Source organism: Tamandua tetradactyla, chromosome 16 (assembly GCF_023851605.1).
Source record: "Tamandua tetradactyla isolate mTamTet1 chromosome 16, mTamTet1.pri, whole genome shotgun sequence".
Taxonomy (NCBI): domain Eukaryota; kingdom Metazoa; phylum Chordata; class Mammalia; order Pilosa; family Myrmecophagidae; genus Tamandua; species Tamandua tetradactyla.
This window is the reverse complement of record NC_135342.1, coordinates 18,148,089-18,166,642: the sequence shown is the minus strand read 5'-3', so window position 1 is coordinate 18,166,642 and position 18,554 is coordinate 18,148,089. Positions and strand designations below refer to the sequence as shown.

Sequence of the window (18,554 nt, the reverse complement as noted above, 5' to 3'; positions counted from 1 at the left end):
AGACTTGGTGATATGTGCCGGCCTTGGGGAAAAGGGTGGAGAAGGCTGGAGAGCAGGTGGGGTGGGGTGGGGTGGGGCAGGGGTCCCTCCAGGGGCCCACCACCCACTCCTCCACCCTCACCGCCTCCCACTGGATGCAGACCCCAGACCCCTCTCCCCGTGGGCACCCAGATCTCCTGCCCCCAACCCCCATTTCCTCCCCGGTTTGTCTCCCTCAGGGGTGAAATCTTGAGTGGGGGCTCCCTGTGACTCGACCTCGGGGGGGGGGCAGGGGGGCATCACTGTCCTTTCTGCCCCATCCCGCCCCATCGGGCCGTCCTGTTGGCCAGGACTTTGGCCTTGGCCGCGAGGTGGGGAGGTGGATGGTGAGATCTATAAAGCCTTTCCAGGCCCGCTGGGAGCTGGTGAGGACGGCGCCAGAGTCCGGTAAGAGAGGCAAGACAGGAAGGGGCCAGGAGCGAACTGGCAGGAAGGGCCCCCGGGGCTGGGATCACCAGGTTTGGAATTGTAGAGTCTTTGTCCCAGTCTGCTCTTCTCTCCCGGGGTGGGGTCTCAGCCTCTTCAGGCAGCAGTTTCCTCTCTAAAATGTAGGCCACCAGCCCTGCACTGAGCTCTTTGGTCAGAGTTTCCCTCCCAAGGGTGCGTCCCTCAGAGGTTTTGGGGGGGTGTTAAATGTGCTGGGGCAGAGCTCGAGTGCTGGCTCTAGCTTTGTCCTTTGTGGTGGGAATGTCACCCTCTCCTGACACATTCCCAGAAGATGTGAACGCCCTTCCCTCCCAGAGAGCACGCTTCACCGTGTGAAGTGCTCTGGATTTTACTTGTTTACTATTTACTGATTGTATTTCTCGCTCATGTCAGTTGCACAGGGACAGGGCCTTGGTTTAGTTCACTGTAGTGCCCTGGACTGTGCTTGGCACACGGCAGGTGCTCAATAAATGCTTCCTGAGTGAATGAGTGAGTGAACATTGGGATGAAAATGCTGAAATCAGGAGTAAAAGCCTGAGGACACCCAGCATTAAAGATGGCTCAGGCAGGGAGATGGAGGAGGTGCAGGATCCCAGCCCCCACCCCTGAGTGGGGCAGGACCCCAGGAATAGATGCCTTCAGGGAGCACCTGTGGGGGACAAACATGACCCACAGACCCCACCTCAGTGTTCCAGGTCTCCCGCCACCATGAGGGCCCGATACTTCCTTGCTGTGTTTCTTGTCATCCTGGTGCTGGGATTTGGTGAGTGGGGTCTGGGAGGGGGGTGTCTTTGAGGAGGGGGTGGAGCTCCAAGCATCTTTCCAGCCGAGTCCTAGGACAGACCTGCCCCACCCTCACTCTGCCCCTCTGCTGGGCTTTCACCTTGCTGCAGACCCCTCAGCTACACTAATGCAGCACACTCTTTCCTTGCAGAGGTCCAGGGGGCCGAGGAAGCTGAGGACACCAGCCTATCCCTGCTCACCCAGGTGCAGGAATCCCTCTACAGTTACTGGGATTCAGCCAAGGCAGCAGCCAGGGAACTATACGAGAGGACATACCTAACCAGTGTGGATGAGAAACTCAGGTACCACCCACCTGCTTGGGACCCAGGGGTCCAGCCCCCAGTTTCGAATGCATCCGGGATTCAGGAGTCCCAGCCCCCAGCCCCTTCTCCCTCAGTCCCTCTGTCCTTTCTCTCTCAGAAACATGTACAGCCAGAGCACGGCGGCCGTGAGCACTTACGCAGGGATCATGACTGACCAGCTCCTCACCATGCTGAAGGGAGAAAACTGAGAGCACCCCCCAGTCTGCGAGGAAGGGGACAGTACAGGCCCTCTAACCCGTCCCAGGCTCTCCAAGTGCCCCCTACTTCCCAGCAGCTCTCAGCATCCTGCTCCCAACTTTAGTCTGAATTATCCATAATTATTTTTTTAAATCCAAGTTTATTCTCTTCCATGTGGTTGCTTTCTCAAGGTCTTAGGGGGCAGGAGAAGTGTATTGCTTCAGTTCAGGCAACATTTATTGAGCATCTACTGTATGTATTTTCACCCTAACCTGGTCGGCAAGAATAAAGAGGTGAATAATAACAGTAAATGAACATCACAACAATAATTAGAGCCTGCCCTGCGCTAAGGCTCAGAGTCCTCATCTGCAAAATGACAATCAGACGCTAACCTGCAGCTGTCTCTGGTGTGTTCCGGCCCTGGGCTGACACTTTCAATGTGCCATCTCAGCGAGCTGTCCTGTGATGGAGCAGAGTGGGGACCGAGGCCGAGAATTCATTGTTGAATTTAGGAAGTTAGTGCCGAGTTTGGCTGGGACTCAAGAAAATCGGCTACACAGCTTGTGCTCTTTGGCAATTCTTATATAATGAGCCAATGTGCATTTTATTGAGAGCCCACCAGGTCTTGAGGACACAGCAGAGGGAAAGACAGATGTATTCTGCTCCTTGGAAAGACATAGGTCAGGTCTTGGTCCAATTCTGCAGTTTACTTTATTATGGCTCTGTGGTATGCTTTGTTAGTTGTGCTTGCTTTGATAGTGATAGTAATAACATTTTTTGAGCTCCTACCCGGAATGGGTGTTCTATTCATCCTGAAGGCAGAGACAGAGGTCCTTGCCCTCAGGGAGCTGTAGGGAGAGGCAGAGGATGAGCAAATGGACAAAGAAAGGGAGAAGGTGATTTCAAAAACACAGGCAAAGAAAAAAGAAGTGAAGAGATTAAGGGCTGAGCTCGGCCACCTTCCAGGGGCCAGAAGACTGGGCTGGGGGTATTCAGAGGCGTCACAGAACTGGGAGGGAGAGAGTGACTTTGCGACCAGGTCGGTCAGGGAAAGGGTGATTAGTGGGGGAAGAGAGTATTTATCTGGGAAGCAAGGGAAGAATTGCAGGCAAAAAGTCCAAAGTGTGAAAATAAGAGCAGAGGCTTCTCAGTGTGAAGGATGGCAGTGCTGGACCCATGGTTGGAGGTGGCTAAGGGTCAGGACTTCCAGGTCCTGTGGGTGGAGTGGGGAAGGGCCTGTATTCCCGGATCTTGAAGGACTAGAGACAGATCCTGGCGTCTCACGTCCCAGAGGGGTGAAGGCTACTGGGCTCTGAGGATCCCAGCCCTGTATTTATCCAGTTCTACTTGGCATTAACCTCCGGTCAGTCTTTCTGCACTCTTGGGGCAGTTTTCCCAGGTCCTGAGGCTGGGCAGCTATGAGTCCAGTAGAAAACAGGGGCCCTTGGGAGGGGTTGCGGGCAATGCCCCCAAGTCCCTAGGGCCTGGGAAGAGCTGAGGCTGCCAAACCCAGGGGGTGACAGGGAGGGGGGGACCCTGGAGGAACAATCCCTGCTCTGTCCACTGGTTCCCCACGGATTCAAGCCAAAGCAAATTACTGCCCAGGCTATTTCTGTTTCCAACCAATCATGATGTCCTTCCCAGACTCCTCCTTCCTTTCTCAGACTCCCACCCCAGTCCCAATTCCTTTAGGATCCCAGAGTCCAGTCCCCAGTCCCACTCCCTCAGGGCCCAGAAGTTGGGGTCTCCAGCCCCCTCCTTCCTAAAACCTGAAATCACAGCTCCTGGTTGGTGTTGGGCGCCCCCTAGTGGAGAAAAGAGTGGGTCTGTCCTGTGTTTCAATTCACTGGCTGTTAGTAATAGAAGTTTCTAATTGGGTCACTGAACAGAACATAGGGGAAAGCTTTGCCCGGAGGGAAGGAGGCTGCGAAGAGGTCACAGTCTAGCTGGGAGCTTTCCATGCTCCAACAGGTCAGACTGCGGTATATGAGAGTCGGAGAACAGATTGGGGGCATTTTTGTATCTGGAGCTAAAAACAGAAATGGAGTTACAGGGAAGTTTATGTTTCAATGCCCCTCACTTGTTTGGTCTTTCCTAGGGTCCTCCATCTAAACCTGTAATTTCGTATTTTTTAGAGAGGCTCACAAAACGTATAAGCCCAGTCTGCCAGGGAGTCTTAGTGTTGACCCACAAAGTCAAGTGAATCCCTCATCTTACAGAGAGCCTCATCCTTTGGTTCAGTAATTCCATTCTCTCTTGTCACCCCCACCCCTCCCAACAGTGCTGGAGACACAGTAGTGTCCGTGACAGCCCTAGCTCTACAGGCCCAATGGGGAAGACACACCTATCCTTGACAGTGGCCACACAAAGTGGGCAGGGAAGCCCAGGAGTTTGGGGAAGCTGAGAGGGGATGCTTAACTCAGTTGGGGGTGGGGAGGGCTTCCTGGAGCAGGGGCTATGACTATAGAGTTGAGACCTACTGGAAAGTAAAGAGATAGTGAAATGATGATAAATAAATAATTAGGATATCGCAATGCAAAGCCTGCTTTCCTTTCCAAGTAATATATTGTAGGTGGGGCCCTACCTAAATCTGGGTTCTTCGCTTGGTGTGGCCATGTGCACCGACACACAGAACTGGCTGAGGAGGAAAAGAGGTTTATTTACGCTGGTAGGAAAGCAGGGGAGATTTTCCCAAATCTGCCTCCCCACAGTGATTTTTCAACCGGCTTTTATACACATTAGAGGCAAAAAAAGGTAATCATCTTGGGTAACAGGTTAACAGAGGTCTAGAGAACTTCAGTAGCTTTTTATCTCAGTTTTATTACTTCCTTTAGGGTTTATATCCGCTGTGACACCTGGGGCATAGTGCCTCCACCTCTGATAGAGAAAGCTTGTTTATAACTGGGTGCTGATTTCACATTTACATATTGCTTCTCTGTGAGACTAAGAGCTCAATTTCACAGCTTGCTCACAGTTTTAAGATTACATTTGAATGACTCTTACTAGAATTCAGCTCCCATTCACAGCTTGCTTACATTTTAAGGTTATTTGAAAGGTTACTACTACAATATAAGGTTCATAATAACAGCTCACCGATATTGGCCCGAGGCCTGCCTAGGTCAGGTCCTTTACATTCGCGATCTCACCGGGTCGTTCCAATAACCTCGCGGGGGTTAAAGTAGTACGGGGGTGGGGGCAGAATAGCAGGTACTATTATAATTCCTATTTTATAGAAGAAGAAGAAACTGAGACTCAAAGAGGTATGTCACTTGTCCAGGATCATTTAGCTGGTCAATAGCTCAACCAGGGTTTGAATCCAGATTAGATTTCCACCGAAACCATTGGGTAAGATATAACAGCCGCTAAGCGTCTCCTGCCTTCTCTAGGCCTCCATACATGTCCTTGCCAACCCCCAAGTCAGGGTTTGGAACCATAGGGAGAGACCAAAAAAAAAGGGGGGGTGAGGGGAGTTCTCAGAGCCCCTGACGCCGAGTCCAGGGCTGCGGGGTCTGCAAGAGAGCAGAGACCGCTAAGAGAAGGCGCAGGTGCGCTAAACTAGCAGGCCCCAAGGATTAGGGGAGAAGATGACAGGGTCCAATTCGGAGGTACAGTAACCGTGAGAACCCTGAAATAGAAACTCTGCAAACACGGAAAGGATATAAGTTAAGAGGACCTGTCGGGGGAAAGGTCTGCATTAGGAAGAGGAGCCAGGAAGTGAGGAAACCGGCAAAAGACTAACTCCGGGGACAGTGGCCAAATAGGTTCATTTGACGTGAAGGAGGGGCGTGGTCTAAGTGGAGCACTTTGAAGCGTTACGGTGGCCTGAACGGCTCAAGAAACATGGAACGGAAAAGTTTCAAAGAATCGACGGGACGAAACAAACATGATGGCCTGAAAAGCTCAAACAATTCGAAGAGGATGGTTTATTCACGGGGGTTGGAAGAACAGAGGCTTTAAAAAGCGCTTATGTTGGCCGAGAAAGTCTGGGAGTTCGGAGAATGCAATATTTCTACTAGACGAAAACAGACTCGGAGAGGGGAGAGAAGGAGTATGGTGGCCGGGTTGGTCTTTTCACATACAGAAGCGGCCCTTCTCAGAGGCGGGGCTGAGGCGCTCCTGCAGGATACGGTGGCCCGGCGGGTCGGAAAAAGTATGAAATCTCGCGCGATCGCGCTGGCGCCATCAGGGACGGGGCGGGGCTGGCGGCGGGGGCGGGGACCCGGAGCGGGAAGATGGCGGCGGCGCAGGAGGCGGACGGGGCCGGCAGCGCCGTGGTGGAGGCCGGGGGAGGCGGCTCCGGTCAGGTACGGAGGCCGAGAGGGGCCTGAGGGGTTCTTCCCCACCCGGGGGGCCTCCCACGGGGCGTGTCTTTTTCCACTTCGCGGAATCCCTTGCACTGGGGGTGCCTTGCCCAGAGGGACCTTGAATACCCGGCCCAGACGGGGCCGGACGGCCGGGGAGGCCGGACAGTGTCGGGAGCAGGGCCCTGTTACGCGCCGGGTTCCCTGCACACTCGCGCCGGGCGGCCACCAGACTCATCGCTGGAGCCAGAGAGAGAGTGGCGCGGAGGGGCGCAGACTTGTTCACAGGCGCCTTGGATTCTCGACACCGCGATTCCAGGCTCTAAGACCGTTCCTAGAGTGATTTGGCGTTCAGAGTCTCGCTCACAGTGCCTGAAGGGTGGGCAGTGATGAATTGGGAATTTTTTTTAGCTCTGGGGAAGTCAGCTGATCACAGTGGGTAGAGACATGGGCCGCAGAGGACGACAGACCCATTTTACAGACAGGAGTCCAAGGAACAACAAGACTGAGGCCCTTTCTAGAAGGTCACCCACATTAGGTTTGGGGGTCCATTTCATGTGGAAATTGCCAGTCAGTGATGACCCAAAGTGGTCAAAACTGAGCTGGGTGTGCTTTTAGTAGAGGCTAGTCCTTTGGGGGAATTAGTCTGGGTACTGATGACTTCTAACCCATTGCCCACTCAACTAAACTGAGACTACAGAGCATCTCAGTTCAGGTAGTCACTGTTCAGGCATTTGAGAAATCTATGAAGGAGTGACAGCAAGGTGCTGTCGACCCACCCGCTGGGATGTCACTGCCATGTGGGAGGCAGCATGGGGGGGAGGAGAATGAAGCTGACTCTCTCTGTGACCTTGGGCAAGTTTCCTTCCCTTTTTGTGCCTTTATCTCCCCAGTTGTCAGTGGAAGGTTTGGACAGGGGTCAGCCCTATGATGAGCTGCAAAGATGGTCTCAGTTGTGTTCTTGCAGTCAGTGGAATGGGAGAGGAGACAAGACAGTGTGTAAACGGTATAATCCTGAGTGATATGGGGAGAAAACCAGGGTAAGATTTGTGTGATGGAGCCCAGCATACCTGCTCTGAGTCTTTAGCATTCATGACCAGGCCCTGCCACAGGGACCTCAGGAAAGATTCGTTGGGTTAGTGTTGGGGAAGACTAAGTCCCATCATCATGGGCTTCCTAGTCTTGCTAAAAGGAGACCTTTCTTCCTCTTGAGTTTCTGTTGATTATTGGGGTGGGGGTGGGGCTGTCAGCGAATGGGGCTCAGGTTGTTCTGACTGCCGTAAGCTTCCCAACGTTTTCTCTTGTCCCATTTCTGTTTAAATCCTTTTAAAACTTCCCCCTTTGCCTTCAGGATGAAATATAAATTCCTTAACTTGGCATTTGGGGCCTTGTACATTCTAACTTTTCTTCAGACTGAACTAGGATTTCTCAGTCATGGCACTGCTGATGTTTTGTCTTTGACAGTTCTTTTGAGGGGGCAGTCTTGTGCATTGTAGGGTATTTGGCCACATCTCTGGACTGTACACATTAGAAGCCAGTAGTGCACCCATAGTTTTGACAATGAAAAATGTCTAGATGCTGCCACATGTCCCCTTGGGGGCAAAATGCCCTCAGTTAATCACCACTGGGCTAGAGGGGTGACCACTCTGAACCTCTTTCATTTCCATGTGTGTGCCTTGGTTTTTCTTTCCTCTTAGCTGTTGCATGTGCTTCTCCCCTCTTTAGCTGACTAATCTCACTCAGCTCAGATATTCCTTCCTCTAAGAAGCCCTCCCTGCCCCCTAGGCTGGGTCAGGTATTCCCTGTGGGCTCCTGCAGTCCCTAGGACTCCCTCGTCTCCACTCTGCCCACTCTCAGTTGTCAAGGTCTGGGGACAGGTCTATCTTCCTTACCAAACTGGGAACCCCATTAGGGCTGGGTTGGTGCTGTCTTGGTCACCACTGAATCCCCAGCACTGGTCCCACCATCAGGCTGGGCACAGAGCAGCACTCAGTAAGTGTTTGTGGAATGAATGAATCCTGGGGTAGGTGAATCCAAGCAGATGGGGCTTATAACTGCATCCCAGGTCCCTTAGAGGATGTTCCTCAGGATTGTCTGTGAGATTGGATGTATGGGTCCCAGCACAGAAACTGTTTGTTAGTTGCTGCCATGTCCCCAACCGTCACCACCACTCTCCCCACCCACAGAGCCTAGCATAGACCGGGTGGGCCCTTGGCCCAGCCTTGAGCCCTAGTAGCCTGCTCCTCCTTTAGCCAGGGCCTCAGAACAGGGCCCATAGCGCTGCCATTCAGTCTTTCAGCTCATGGGTATTGTGGCTACACTACATAGTAGGCCTTGTTGCTGGGGAAGGGGCTGTGAATAAAACAAAGGCCCTGCCCTTTTGGAGCTCAAGTTCTTGATGAAGGTAGGGGTAGAGAAGGAAGGACAGGGCCAGACGATGAACAGGATAAATAAGAAAAATGTATAGTGGGCCAGATGGTGCTAAGTGCCATGGAGAAAAATAAAACTGGGGAGGGGGCAGAGGAAGGGGAAGAGGAAAGGGGAGGGATAGTAATTTAAGTATGGTGGTCTGGGAAGGTCTCAGTGAGGAGGTGACGTTTGACTCCCTCACTTACCCTGCGGGGGCGTAAGTGAGGGAGTCGTGCAGACATGTGGGGGAAGTGTTCCAGGTAGAGGAAACAGCATGTGCAAAGGCCCTGAGGTAGGAGGTGTGTGGCGTGGCGTGATGAAAGACCAGTGACAGTTGGTGAGGGCAGAGAGGTAGGGAGGGGCCAGGTGATGTGGGATCTTGGGGGCCATGGTGAGACTTTACCTTCACTCTGGAGGACTTGGGAGCCATGGCAGAGCTGCTGCTTTGTTGTGGTTTGGTTTAGATACTCTAACAGCCACTTGTTGTGAGTATAAATTCAAGGCTTTTCAGTAAATTAATGGGGCTGTGCAGGATAACTATCCACACCACCCAGTTTTTGACATCTCAGAAAGTTCCCTTGTTCTCTCTGCAGTCATCCCCTCTCCCTTGCCGAACACACAAAACCACTGTCTGCTTTCTGTCTCTCTGGTTTTGCCTTTCCTAACAATTTCATGTAAATAGAATTATACAACATGCAGGTTTTAGCTTCTGGCCTCTTTTACTCGGCCTAATGTTTTTGAGGTGCATCCCTGTCGTTATGTTGTTCTGTGGTGGCCCTTTTCTTTGCCTGGTAGTATCATTGTACAGGTACATCAGTTTATTCATTCATTGAAGAACATTTGGGTTGCTTCCTGTTTGGGGCAATTATGAAAAATGCTACTCTGAACATTTGCGTAGAAGCTTTTGTGTGGACGTAGGTTTTCATTTCTCTTGCAAAGATATCTAGGAGTGAGATTACCTGTTTGTATGCTAGGTACATATTTAACATTCCTACCAGGTTCCAGTTTTTCCCTGTCTTTGCCAATACTTATTATTTTCCATCTTTTTTTATTATAGCCATCCTAGCAGTGTGAATTAAATCTCCCTGAGGATTTAATTTGCATTTCCGTGGGAGGGTTCCCAGCTAGACTGTCCACCACAGAGGGTAAAGAACAGACCTGGAAGTCAGCAAGATGTAGGTTCAGTCCTGGCCTGTCCTCTCACTAGCAGTATGGACCGGCCAGAACAGGTGACTTCAGTTACTGGAACTCAGGCCTGCTGGGAACCCTTATTGGCTTCCCGGCTGACCCCTTTTTATACCCCATCCCCTCTCCTAGAATGCCCTCCCCTCGATTCCCTTGTGGCTGCCTCTTTTCCAGCCCTTCGTCTCACCATAGGCAACCATCTAGGAAGCCTCCCCAACCATCCTAGTCTAGACCTGCCCTAGTCGCTGTCACTCCCCATCCTGGTTTCCTTCAGAGCACCTTTTCCTTTTCCCAGTTTTAATTGTCCTTTTTCCCTTCAGACCAAGAGCTTGGGGAGGGCAGGGCCCAGAGTTGCAGGACCACCACTGTCTTACCATCCAGCACTCCCTGTCACACAGTAGGGAAATATTCCTTCCAATATGCAAAGGAACAATTTCATCTCCAAAATGTACTGTTTTTTAGACAACCTCAGCCATGGATGAGAGAGGTAAATTGACACGTTCAAGGACTGAAGCAGCCTGTTGTTGGTTGGGCCGTCCTCCTTCCTGGCCACCATTTTATCATGGTGCTATCCTGCCGTTTTAGGAGATGATGGGGGAGGTCTTTCTCTTCTTGCTGAAGGGGACAGGAGGTGGCAAGGGGCACATTTAACAGACACTGACCTCAACCATGACCGCCCCGTCTGGCCATAGAGGCCTCTGTCCCTGCTTCCCAGGGCGTTCTTGGTGAGGTGGGGCAGGGGGACAGAAGGAGCCCTTGGAGGTGAACGGGTGGGTTATGGCCAAGGGCCGGCAGCCCTCAGGCGGGAGCCCTCTGGAGGGGTGCAGTTGGGTGGCCTGTGAGTTTGAAGCAGGTCGTCAGTGAATAGTGAGTCCCCGTTTAGTTTCTGACTCCAAATGTTTTACTGAGCCCCTACCTGGGCCTGATGCTGGGCTGGGAGATGCTGCTCTTGTAGCGACTTGAGAGCCCTGGCTCTGTCCCCTGGGGGTGGTGGTGAAGGGACAGAAATTAGAGGGGGGTGGAGGAAGGTAGGGCATGGGACATCTGCAGGGTTCATGGAGGAGACAGGGAGAATTTCTCCATCCCAGGTGAAGCAAAGATTCTCTGATTCAGATGATTTTCCCCCTGGAGATCCCTGCTTGCACTCCCTAGCCTGTACCTCACTCCTGTCATCCTGCTGCTTTTGTCCTTCCTAAGCAACCCACATTGCGGTCTGACTTCCCTGCACCTCCGTTTCCTTGCTGCTGAATGGGGATAATAGTTCTAGCCTTCTAGGATGGTTTGCACTGGGTGCATCACAAACAGTGCTGCTACTGTCATCATGGGCACCTCAGGTGTGCCTCTGGTATGCTCACAGAGGCTTGGCTTGTCCTCTGCTTGTTTTCTTGCGTCTGTCTCATCTGCTGGACAGGAGTCCCTGGAGGGCAGCATTGCCTTGCCCAGGGCCTGACCCTGAAATGGCCTCTGGAACTGTTTACCTAGGAAAGGACCTTTCAGATAACCACAAGCTGGGCTTGCCATGCAGTCCCTTCTGCATTGTCCTCAGTGGTTACCTCTTGCCCCAGGCAACAGTGGAGAGTTTTCCAAATCTGAATCTGTTTATCTGTGTGTCTCATCTTCTGTTTCTCCCCCTGTTATTCTGTCTCCCTGGAATGCTCTGCTTCACTCACCACCTCTTCGGCACTGGCTAACTTGTTCAATTTTAGGTCTCAGCTTTGATGTTCCCTCATCCAGGAAGCCCTGTCTGACCTTCACCCAAGCCAATCTAGCTGCATCCCTGGGCTCCCCATCCCATCCAAGCCTGCTCTGTCACTCTCAGGGACAGGTCTGTGTCCCCCACTGACCTGTGAGTGCCGGGAGGAGAGGGCCAGGGATGTCTTGGTCACCTGTGGATCCTAGCATGGAAGAGGTGCTCAAGGAGTGTTACCCTCTTGAAGGAGGCCCACCTTCCTTCCTACATGCTTTTGTTTATTCATTCTCCAGATACTGTCAGCCCCTTCTTGGTGCTCACCCCAGTGCTGCTAGGTGCATTCTCCTGCCTCACCCAGGCCTCTGTCCTTTTAGGTAACCAGCAATGGCAGCATTGGGAGGGACCCGCCGGCGGAGACCCAGCCCCAGAACCCACCACCCCAGCCTGCACCCAATGCCTGGCAGGTCATCAAGGGCGTGCTGTTCAGGTGAGCAGGTGGTGCTTTTGTGTTGCTCATTAAAAACATTCAGATAAGAAAAGCATGAAGAAGAAAGTAAAAGTCACTGGCTGGATGTTGGGCCAGAGGGTGGGGAGTGGGTCTCTGGGGCTGGGCTCAATCCCTGCCTAGGCCCAGCGACAATCTCTTCCCTGCTCTGGATGTTTGCTTACCCATCCGCAAAATAAACTTTTTCTTTCCTTTTTGGAGAGTCATTTTAGCAAAATGATTGTGAGAGCAGACTCTGCTGTTAGGCAGTTGGTTCCTTCCCTTGTCAGCTGTGAGGAAGTGCATGGCGGAGTTGTTTCAGCCACCTCCTTGACAGGAACGTCCCTGCACGGCCACGTACACTACAGGGAATGCTGGGAAAGGTAGTCTTTATTCTGGGAGTTTGAGCATCCTTCCTGTAAGACTGGGGTTCTATTACTGAGGAACAAGGGGAGAGTGGTTTGGGGGAGACTACTACTCCCTTCTTCTGTAATATCTGATCAGTCTTTTTTCCCAAATGTACAAGTTGTTCATGCTCATTGTACAAAATAATTTAACAATATAAAGCATGTAAAGACTCAAGTAAATAAGTAATGGTGGCCATGCTGTAGGCATATCTTGTATAATTGTAAGTGGGATTATGTAAGGATGCTTACAGAGTTGTTCAAAATAGAGAAAAAATGGAAGGATCCTGCCTGTGTAAATAGGGGATCAGCAAATGTAATTTCAGGGGTGGGTAGCAACAAATCCCCAGTAGGATCCTAGATCTGCTCTGAAATCTCTGCCCATCACCTCTGAGCTGTGTGACTTGGTTAAGTGATTGCCCCTCTCCTGCTTCTGTTTTCACCTCAGCGTTACAAATCCTGACAGTGAGCTCTTGGGTCACTGAAAGGATTCCAGGAGAATTCATTTCAGCTCTGGAGCTCAGGACCTGACAAGGAGTCAGTCAGTGTGGGCCGTGATTCTTTCTTAGTTTGCTTTTGCTGTTTAATGTAAAAACAAACAAACATGGGAAATTGAAGGAGAACTAACTGAAAAGCAGCCCTTGAGCCCGACAAGTCACTGCTCACATTCTGATGTGGCCCAGTCACCACCTGCCTTATCTCCAGAAGAGCATCATGCAGAACATTGAGAAGCTACAGGAAACAGCCCCCCACCCTCCCCAGCTGTATTCAGCCCAGAAACTCAGGAGTCCTTCCTGACTTGTTTACCTCAAGCTTCGTCGGCCCTGGAGCCCCCATTCCTTATCATCCTAGTTCTACCCCCAAGTCCAGTAACAACGTGGAATTTTCTTATACATCCTTTCTTCATGCTTCAAGCAGCTGTGAATAAAGATTTTTATCCTTTCCTTCTTGATTGCATAAGGGAGAGCGTATTTTACACACCCTTCTGTACCTTGATTTTTTTCATTGACAGTGTATCTCAGGAGTCTCCGTGTTGGTACCTGAGAAAGCTTCCTAAAGATAGACATTTTTCATACAGTCACGACACAGGCTGATTTCCTTCTTTAGAACCAGGCAGTGCCAAACACCAGTTCAGGGGGGTACCCCAAGACTGTCTTCTCTGAAATTCTTAAAATGGGATTCAGCATTTGTTTCAGGGGGCCTGTGAACTCCACAAAGCTTCAGATAGATTGTGTGAGAATGTTGTTTTTGGGGGTTGAGGGTGGGGTAGGGATTCGTGTCCATGGTTTTCAGGTGCATCCTCAGATAAATTATACCTGTGGTTACCTGAGTAATGGGCAAGGCAAGAGCCAGGTAGACAAGGGGGTGAGAGGGGAGGGAGCATTATAGTTGTGTATCTTTTCATATATTAAAAATTTTCGGTACCACATGAATGTAGAATGCCTGTTTGGGGGAGGATTTAATGTTTGATTTATTTGCTCACTCCAGTCAGTTGAAAAGCCTTAGGTAAAGTCCAGTACCCTGGAGACCTGGCATCCTAGCACAGGACTTCCTGGCCTGGGGTGTGTGGATGGACAGGAGTATCCATGAGCCTCCAAGAGGCACACCAGTACACGCAGATATTTCCAAGGGTTTGACAGGATCTAGAACCTTAAAAAATCTGATCCAGTCCCTCTCGTTTTACACACAGGAACCCAGACACCCAGAGCAGACAGGACCTCCTGCCAGCCCTAGACTAAGCCAGAGGCAGAGTTGCTGTGGGCATCCCTGCTCCTAGACCCCCTTGGCATACTTATTAAAATGAGAGCCTTTCTTGGGAAGGGGTCCCCAGAGGTTACCGGTTCAAGATCATCCCCAGCCGTGCACATTAGGGAGTTCTTGGGGAGGTAGCAGCTGGTTCGGCTGAGTTGCGGCCCCTGAGACACCCAGACCCCAGGGTTCCGTGGCTTCTACAGGCAGAGGCAAGTTCCTGTGCCTAATCCTGCCCTCTGGGGTGGTGTGGGGCTCAGCAGGGAGATACCCCACTCACTAGAGTTCCTTCATAGTATTCTTCTGTTCCAAAATTTTTTGTTTGTCCTTTTCCTATGATAATACCAACAATAATAGCTAACATTTCTAAAGTAACAGGCTCTGTTCTAGGTACCTTAGTTACATATTGATGTATTTAATGCATATACACAACCCTATGTTATTGTCCCTATTTTAACAGACGAGGAAAGCAGGGGCCTCGAGAGGTTAAGAATCTTTCCTGTATTTACACAGTCAATAAGCAACAAAGCTGGGCTCCAGATCCAGGTACTATATAGTTAAGAGGCTGGGCTCTTAACAGCCCTGTTAAATTGCCTTTCATACCTGTAATTAATAAGGTAATCATACCTTGTATGATTTATTAATCACACAGCTGCATATCTGAGCGATCTAAAAGAACACAAGAAAAGTTTATTTCTCTCTCTTGTGCCAGTCTGGAAGTAGGCAAACCGGGATTCTGCAATCTTCTGCAACCCAGACTCCTTCCTACTTTTTGTTCCACCACACTAGTTTGTGTCCCCTTATCATCATGGCCTTAAAGGCTGTTGACTTGCTTAGGGCATGAGATTTTGAAGGTTTGTCTAGAGTGATGCCCAGATAAATCCCAGAGCAATTTGAACAGTGAATAGGGAAGTATTTGCAGAGTCCCCTAGGGGGAATGGTGAGAAAGGGGGAAAATTCAACTCCCCCAAGTGAAGAATTCTTGATATTCTCACAGGCAGTGGGGACAGCCAAAGCAATAGGCCGAGCCTCCAATCTTGGGGTTTGTTCATATGAAACTTAATCCTACAAAGTAGGCTAAGCCTACTTAAAATTAGGCCTAAGAGTCACCCCCAAGAGAACCTCTTCTGTTGCTCAGATGTGGCCTCTCTCTCTCAGCTGACACAACAAGCAAATTCACTGCCCTCCTCCTCATTACATGGGACATGACTCCAAGGGGTGTGGACCTTCCTGGCAATGTGGGACAGAAATCCTAGAATGAGCTAGAACTCAACATCAAGGGATTGAGAAAATCTTGACCAAAAGGGTGAAGAGCAAAATGAGACAAAGTGTCAGTGGCTGAGAGATTCCAAACAGAGTGAAGAGGTTATCCTGGAGGTTATTTTTATGCATTAAATAGGTATCACCTGTTTAGTTAAGGTGTAATGGAGAGGCTGTAGGGAACTGCCTGAAAATGTGGAGCTGTGCTCTTGTGGCCATGTTTCTTGAAGATAATTGTATGATATGGCTGTCGCAGTGTGACTGTGTGGTTGTGAAAGCCTTGTGTCTGATGCTCCTTTTGTCTCCCTTATTGACGGACAAGTAAAACATATTGATTAAAAATAAATAAATAATAGGGGGAACAAATGTTAAAATAAATTTAGTAGATTGAAATGCTGGTGACCGGCGAAGGGGAGGGGTAAGGGATATGGTATGTATGACTTTTTTTGTTTTCTTTTTATTGCTTTTTCTGAATTGATGTAGATGTTCTAAGAAATGATCATGATGATGAATATACAACTATGTGATGATAGTGTGAGCTATTGATTATATAACAAGAATGGGATGATCATATGATAAGAATGTGCTTGTATGTGGTTATGTATCATAAATAAAAAATAAATTAATTAAAAAAAAGGCTGTTGAGGATCTAGCAATCATATCAACATTCCAGGCAGCAGGAGGGAGGAAGAAATCAAGAAGGGTGCTCTTTTTCATTAAGAACACTTCCCAAAAGCCTATACAATGTGCTTTTTTGTTTGTTTTTAACATTCCATTGACCAGAACTTCACATTTATGCACACCAAACTGTAAGAGAGGCTAGAGTTGTCTTTATTTGGGGTGGCTGTGGGACCCAGCTACAATTAAGGAGATTTCTTATTGAGGGAGAAGGAGAAGATGGATATTGGGAAATAACCAGCTATCTGCCACAGTTTTGTTTTGGGGATATTGTTTACTCATTGAAAAAATTCAAATAGGGAAAGCATAAGCAAAAAAGTTAAAATCCCCGAAGGTGACTCATTCATTACCCTGTCGTTGATGCTCCTTTCACACTAGATTCCTATTCATGAGGTTTCATTAGGCAAATTTTCAATGCAGTATGTTTTGTGTTGAGTTTATGTGTTTGTTTCCGCTCACTTCCACTCTTTTTACTTTCCAAACCAACAGAATCCATTTTAAAGTCTGATGTGTATCTTTTCAGACCTTTCTGTTTTTACGTCTTAATAAATAAACATACACATGTATTATGTAGGTTTATTGTTCTTGGATGTAATATATTGTACAAAAATGGAATCATATTGTGATTCATCCTGCTTTTCTCTTTTGAACAGTGTATCATGGAAGTACTTCCGAGACAACTATGTTTATTTGATTCTCCCAATTGAAAAAATGATTCCAAAAGATTAGTTTTAACTAGGATACTGTCATTCCTATTTCTGTCTTTCCTATGACATTATTTTGAATACGGTATTTCTGAGGCTTTGTTAATACAAAGGTGGAGGATTTTATAAGTCCAGTTCTTCAGAGTTCCATGGTTCAGAGCTCCTCTTATTTTGGTTCTGGTATCCATTGTTTTTAGTTGGTTTTAACTCATACCATCTTGTTTCCTTGTGTGCCTGGTTTATCTTTGGCTGTGTATTGGCCATTATACTTGAAGAATTATTTATAGGGTAATTTGAGACCTAGGATGAAATTATTTTCCTCCAGAGAGGATTCACTTTTGCTTCTGCCTCTTGTCTGGTGCCTTATCAGTCCAGGAACTTGTACCAGATTCAAGGCTTGAGCTCCCTGCAAGACCCTGGCTCAGTATCCTTGGTCTGCAGTTCGTGGGGAAGGCTAGTCCCTCTGGTTTCCTTCACTCTGGATGGGGAGCCCTTTAGGATCTTAGCCTTTGTAGGGTAGGTCTTTGCTTACCTTGCCTGGGCCTGGGCTAGCATTTCTGTCACCCATCTAAATACCTAGCAGAGGTCCTCAGACACAATAAGAAGGTTCTGGTCCTCCTTTGGATTCCAATTTTCTGTTCAGTTTTACCTGGTAAATCTACAGTCTTGTCCATTCTCGCGTGCTTTTAAGACTTTAGATGCATATATGTTTGTGTACATGTGTGCAGCCACATATGCACATTCAGAATATGTATATTAGACACGCACACATATATTATGTGTAACATGTATGTAAAGCACACATGTTTACCTATATATTCTTAATCAAAATATGCAAGTACCTATAAATAAGGTGTATTTCTATATCTTAATGTCAGGTAATTTTATCAAGCCTTTTCAGTTGTTTTTAATGGGAGAGTTGGTTTGATAACCTTACCATGCTGTTACCAAAAATAGGAGCTAGCCCATTTCTCACTATCTGCTTTCCTAGTTTTTAAGTTGAAGTTCTAAAATGTTGCCCTTTTTGAGGTTCTGTGCCTCTGAAATGCTGGGATTCCATGTTCTTAGGATTCTCCTATTTGAGACCCCCCGAGGGTCTGGGACTTAAGGTTCCAGGGTCTAAAGTTTCTGTGTCCACCAGGAGCCCCTGGAGGACCCAGGATAGGGGTCCCACATGAGGCAAGGACAGTGCAGGCCCCTGCACTGGCAAACAGTGGCATCCAGCCTCTCTCCCAGACTTGGCCTTCAGGGGCATCTTGATTCCTCACCGGCCTTACAGCTGCCTTCTCCACCCCAGCTCCCCCTACCAGGAGGTGCTGAGTCAGAGGGAGGCCAGGTGGATCCATGGAGGGATGGAAAGACTTGGATACTCACCACCTGCCCACTTTCCTCCTCAGGATCTTCATTATCTGGGCCATCAGCAGCTGGTTCCGCCGAGGGCCAGCCCCTCAGGACCAGGCAGGCCCTGGAGGAGCTCCGCGCGTCGCCAGCCGCAACCTGTTCCCCAAAGACACTTTAATGGTAACAGCTGAGTGTGAGGCAGCCTTAAGGGGTGACGGCGGGCAGTATGGGTAGTTGGCACAGACCGGGTCCTGGCTACTGGTAGGCCTGTGAGCACAGGCCTGGGTTGCAAGCCACCAAGTCCCTCCACAGCAGATGAAACCCATGTCACCCAGGCAATACTCATAAAGACAAAGCAATTTCTCTTAGGCCTGTGGCGATGCTGTCTATTGAGAAGAGGGACATCGAAGGCGCTCCCCTCAGCTGTTTAAAAATGACATCAGCAGAGTCCTTAGACATTCTGTTTCAAAAGTGTATTCAAGCTTTAAAAGTTGCAAAGGGAGGCATGCAGGGAAGGGAGAAGGGAAAGGAGTAGGAGGAAAGGAGGGGAAAGGGAGACTGCCAGAGGAAGGGTGCTGTCACCGCGGGGTCAGGAGTGGGC

The 18,554-nt window shown here is 49.3% G+C and overlaps 2 protein-coding genes across 3 annotated transcripts in view; both read left to right on the top strand.

The window, feature by feature from the left end:
* Positions 1-329: 329 nt before the first annotated feature.
* On the top strand, positions 330-2,059 carry APOC2 (apolipoprotein C2). Of its 2 annotated transcripts, none has more exons than XM_077131486.1 (4): positions 330-426; positions 1,153-1,228; positions 1,400-1,550; positions 1,669-2,059. In XM_077131486.1, exons 2-4 carry the CDS (start codon positions 1,174-1,176, stop codon positions 1,757-1,759), a joined length of 297 nt encoding a protein of 98 aa, XP_076987601.1. In that variant the 5' UTR covers positions 330-426; positions 1,153-1,173; the 3' UTR covers positions 1,760-2,059. The 2 variants fall into 2 exon arrangements, with proteins under 2 accessions (XP_076987601.1, XP_076987600.1); XM_077131485.1 differs by having other exon boundaries at positions 348-497.
* Positions 2,060-5,947: 3,888 nt separating this feature from the next.
* The window catches only part of CLPTM1 (CLPTM1 regulator of GABA type A receptor forward trafficking), a 31,363-nt gene continuing 18,756 nt past the window's right edge, over positions 5,948-18,554 (top strand). Inside the window, exons 1-3 of the mRNA XM_077131484.1 lie at positions 5,948-6,052; positions 11,708-11,820; positions 18,010-18,133. Of these exons, the coding sequence (XP_076987599.1) occupies positions 5,981-6,052; positions 11,708-11,820; positions 18,010-18,133 (309 nt within the window). The 5' untranslated portion in view covers positions 5,948-5,980. The remainder of the gene's footprint in view (positions 6,053-11,707; positions 11,821-18,009; positions 18,134-18,554) is intronic.

What these genes read in the sequence shown, in the direction of transcription:
- APOC2 (XM_077131485.1), top strand. Translation starts at nt 363, where the DNA reads ATGGTGAGATCTATAAAGCCTTTCCAGGCCCGCTGGGAGCTGGTGAGG. An exon ending in CCCGGGGCTGGGATCACCAG is followed by an intron (nt 498 to 1,152) that starts GTTTGGAATTGT and finishes ACCCCACCTCAG; the next exon opens with TGTTCCAGGTCTCCCGCCAC. An exon ending in AGTGTGGATGAGAAACTCAG is followed by an intron (nt 1,551 to 1,668) that starts GTACCACCCACC and finishes TTTCTCTCTCAG; the next exon opens with AAACATGTACAGCCAGAGCA.